Genomic DNA, 2,968 nt, shown 5'->3' on the forward strand with positions numbered 1-2,968 from the left:
TATATTTCTTTTTTTTTTTTTTTGAGATGGAGTCTTGCTCCTGTTGCACAGGCTGGAGTACAGTGACGTGATCTTGGCTCACTGGAACCTCCACCTCCCGGGTTTGAGCAATTCTCCTTCCTCAGCTTCCTGAGTAGCTGGGATTACGGGCGTGCACCACTACGCCTGGGTAATTTTTTTATTTTTAGTAGAGAGGGGGTTTCACCATGCTGACCAGGCTGGTCTCAAACTCCTGACATCAGGTGAGCCACCCACCTCGGCCTCCCAAAATGCTAGGATTACAGGTGTGAGCCACTGCGCTCAGCCTAAAGAATATATTTCTTAAAATATCAGGGAGGACGGGCACAGTGGCTCACGCCTGTAATTTCAGCACTTTGGAAGGCCTAGGCGGGCAGACTACTTGAGCTCAGGAGTTTGAGATCAGCCAGAGCAACATGGCAAAACCTCGTCTCTACAAAAGATACAAAAATTAGCCAGGCATGGTGGTGCTCACCTGTAGTCCCAGCTCCTTGGGACGCTGAGGTGGGAGGATCACTCGAGCCTGGGAGGTGGAGGTAGCAGTGAGCTGAGATGTCACCACCGCACTCCAGCCTGGGTAAAATCAAGGGAGCTATGCTGATAATCACTATTTAAGAGGTGTGGCAGGGGGAAAAACCCTCCTTATGGCCTTATGAAACAACTATGGGGAAGGCTAAAAGCAACTTATTATGACCACAAGGGCACCATTGAGCACTGGTTCAGGATCAGACCTTTGAAAGCATCTGTTGCTCCAGGAGCACAGTTCTTGTCAGGGTGAAATTTCAGGGCGAGTTTTCTGTAAGCTTTCTTAAGCTCTTCATCACTGGCATCTCGAGAAACTCCCAGAATTTCATAGTAATTTCTGCATTTCTTGATCCTAAAAAAATCAGAAACATGTATGTCTACAAAGGCCCCTTTTGTATAACTAACTGCAAGATAATACATCGATCCTCGCTCTAATCTGTGGGACCCAAAACAAACCTAGAAGAAAATTAGTGCACACGTTAATGAAATATTCAAATTCATTAACAATGTCCTTCTCCCACCCAGAACTTAATGCCTTTCAAAGTACTTTTACATCTACTATTTATTCTTCCTATATCCCTACAAGTGAGTAGAACAAGTATGCTAATCCTTACACCAAGGGTCAGGCTAAGATCCTGAGAGATGAACCACAGGACAGCAAAGCCGGAAGAAACAGTTAATCACTCTGTTTGTTTATAACTTTTTCTCTCTTTTTCCTATGGCTATTTTCTAAACTGTGTTTTTTGTTTTGTTTTGTTTTTGAGATGGAGTCTTGCTCTTGTTGCCTAGGCTGGAGTGCAGTGGCGCAATCTCGACTCACTGCAACCTCTGCCTCCTGGGTTCAAGCAATTCTCCTGCCTCTGCCTCCCGAGTAGCTGAGATTACAGGGATGCGCCACCAGGCCTGGCTAATTTTTGTATTTTCAGTAGAGATGGGGTTTCACCATGTTGGTTAGGCTGGTCTCAAACTCCTGACCTTGTGATCTGCCCACCTCGGCTTGCCAAACTGCTGGGATTACAGGTGTTAGCCACCGTGCCCAGCTAAACTGTGTTTTAAAAAAGTTAACATACACATGACAGAAGAAAAAGTGCCAACAGAACTAAACTTTATACAGTAAAAATTCTCCTGCTTCATTATTTCCTATCCCCCAGAATCCCACCACAGGGACAACCATCATTAGAAGTTTTGTATGGATCCTATGTACAGAGAGTACAGGTGTAGTCCTCTCCATTTTTGTTCTTACCTAAATGGAAACATATTATAATCACTTTTCTACATCTTGCTTAAAAAAAAATTTATTGGCCTGGCGTGGTGGCTCAAGCCTGTAATCCCAGCACTTTGGGAGGCCGAGGTGGGTGGATCACCTGAGGTTAGGAGCTCGAGACTAGCCTGGCCAACATAGTGAAACCCTGTCTCTACCAAAATACAAAAATTAGCTGGATGTGGTGGTGTGTGCCGCCTGTAATCCCAGCTACTCAGGAGGTTGAGGCACAAGAATTGCTTGACGGGGAGGGTTGAAGTGAGCCCAGATTGCACCACGGCACTCCAGCTCAGGTGACAGAGGGAGACTCTGTCTCAAAAAAACAAAAACAAACGAAAAAGGAAAATACTGACCTGGACTGACCTGGAATGATGGTCTTCAGTCTACAGTGATCACTGACAAAGACTCTTCCTGTTATGTATTGTCTAATAAATTCTACTTTTAAAAGATTTTTTCCCACTAAACTATAATCATGAATAATAATTTATTATTCATTACTAACAAAAAAGATAATCTAGTGATTCTCAAACCTCAGTGTGGACCAGGATAATCTGGAGGGTTTGCTAAAACTCAGGCTTCTGGTCCTACCCCCAGAGCCTCTAATTCAATGGATTTGGAGGGGCCCTAGAATCTGCCTTTCTAACATGTTGCCTGTTGATACTGATGATGGCTGGTCTGGGGACCAAACTTTGGGAACTGAATCAACTGAAATAATTAATTGAAGAAATTTTTAAAAATCCTATCAGAGTTTATAATCTGTATGCAAAAAGCATTACAAGGAATTTCTCTATCTTCAACAAAAACAAAAAAATTGAAAATAATCACTTGATCCCCATTATTAATACTATGCTCCGAGACCCACAGGGTCCAGCAATCCTATCAACAGCTCAACAGAGTCTTTCTAACTCTACCATGGTGTGATAATGTGTTCATCTAAACCTTAAATTCTACTGATCCTTCAAAAACCAGTTACTGCTGTTCTGCAGCTGACCAGATGATGTCACTATAGAACAAAACAATCTATTTCCCGAGGCACACAGGAGACTGCTTCAGCATTTTTGAGTCTCAGCACCATGACTACCCAGCTGTTCCTTTCAACATCAAATTGGTGTTTTCTACAGCAAAAGGTGAAATGAAATGTTAGTAATGTATCAGCAAAACCTT

The 2,968-nt window shown here is 43.1% G+C and overlaps 1 protein-coding gene across 3 annotated transcripts in view; it reads right to left on the bottom strand.

The window, feature by feature from the left end:
• The window catches only part of DNAJC18 (DnaJ (Hsp40) homolog, subfamily C, member 18), a 32,314-nt gene that overhangs the window by 14,851 nt on the left and 14,495 nt on the right, over window positions 1-2,968 (bottom strand). For all 3 annotated transcript variants that reach the window (XM_011935325.1, XM_011935324.1, XM_011935326.1), the window contains one exon: window positions 750-895. In XM_011935325.1, the coding sequence (XP_011790715.1) occupies window positions 750-895 (146 nt within the window). The remainder of the gene's footprint in view (window positions 1-749; window positions 896-2,968) is intronic.

This window comes from Colobus angolensis, unplaced genomic scaffold (genome assembly GCF_000951035.1).
Source record: "Colobus angolensis palliatus isolate OR3802 unplaced genomic scaffold, Cang.pa_1.0 Scaffold142, whole genome shotgun sequence".
Lineage (NCBI taxonomy): Eukaryota > Metazoa > Chordata > Mammalia > Primates > Cercopithecidae > Colobus > Colobus angolensis.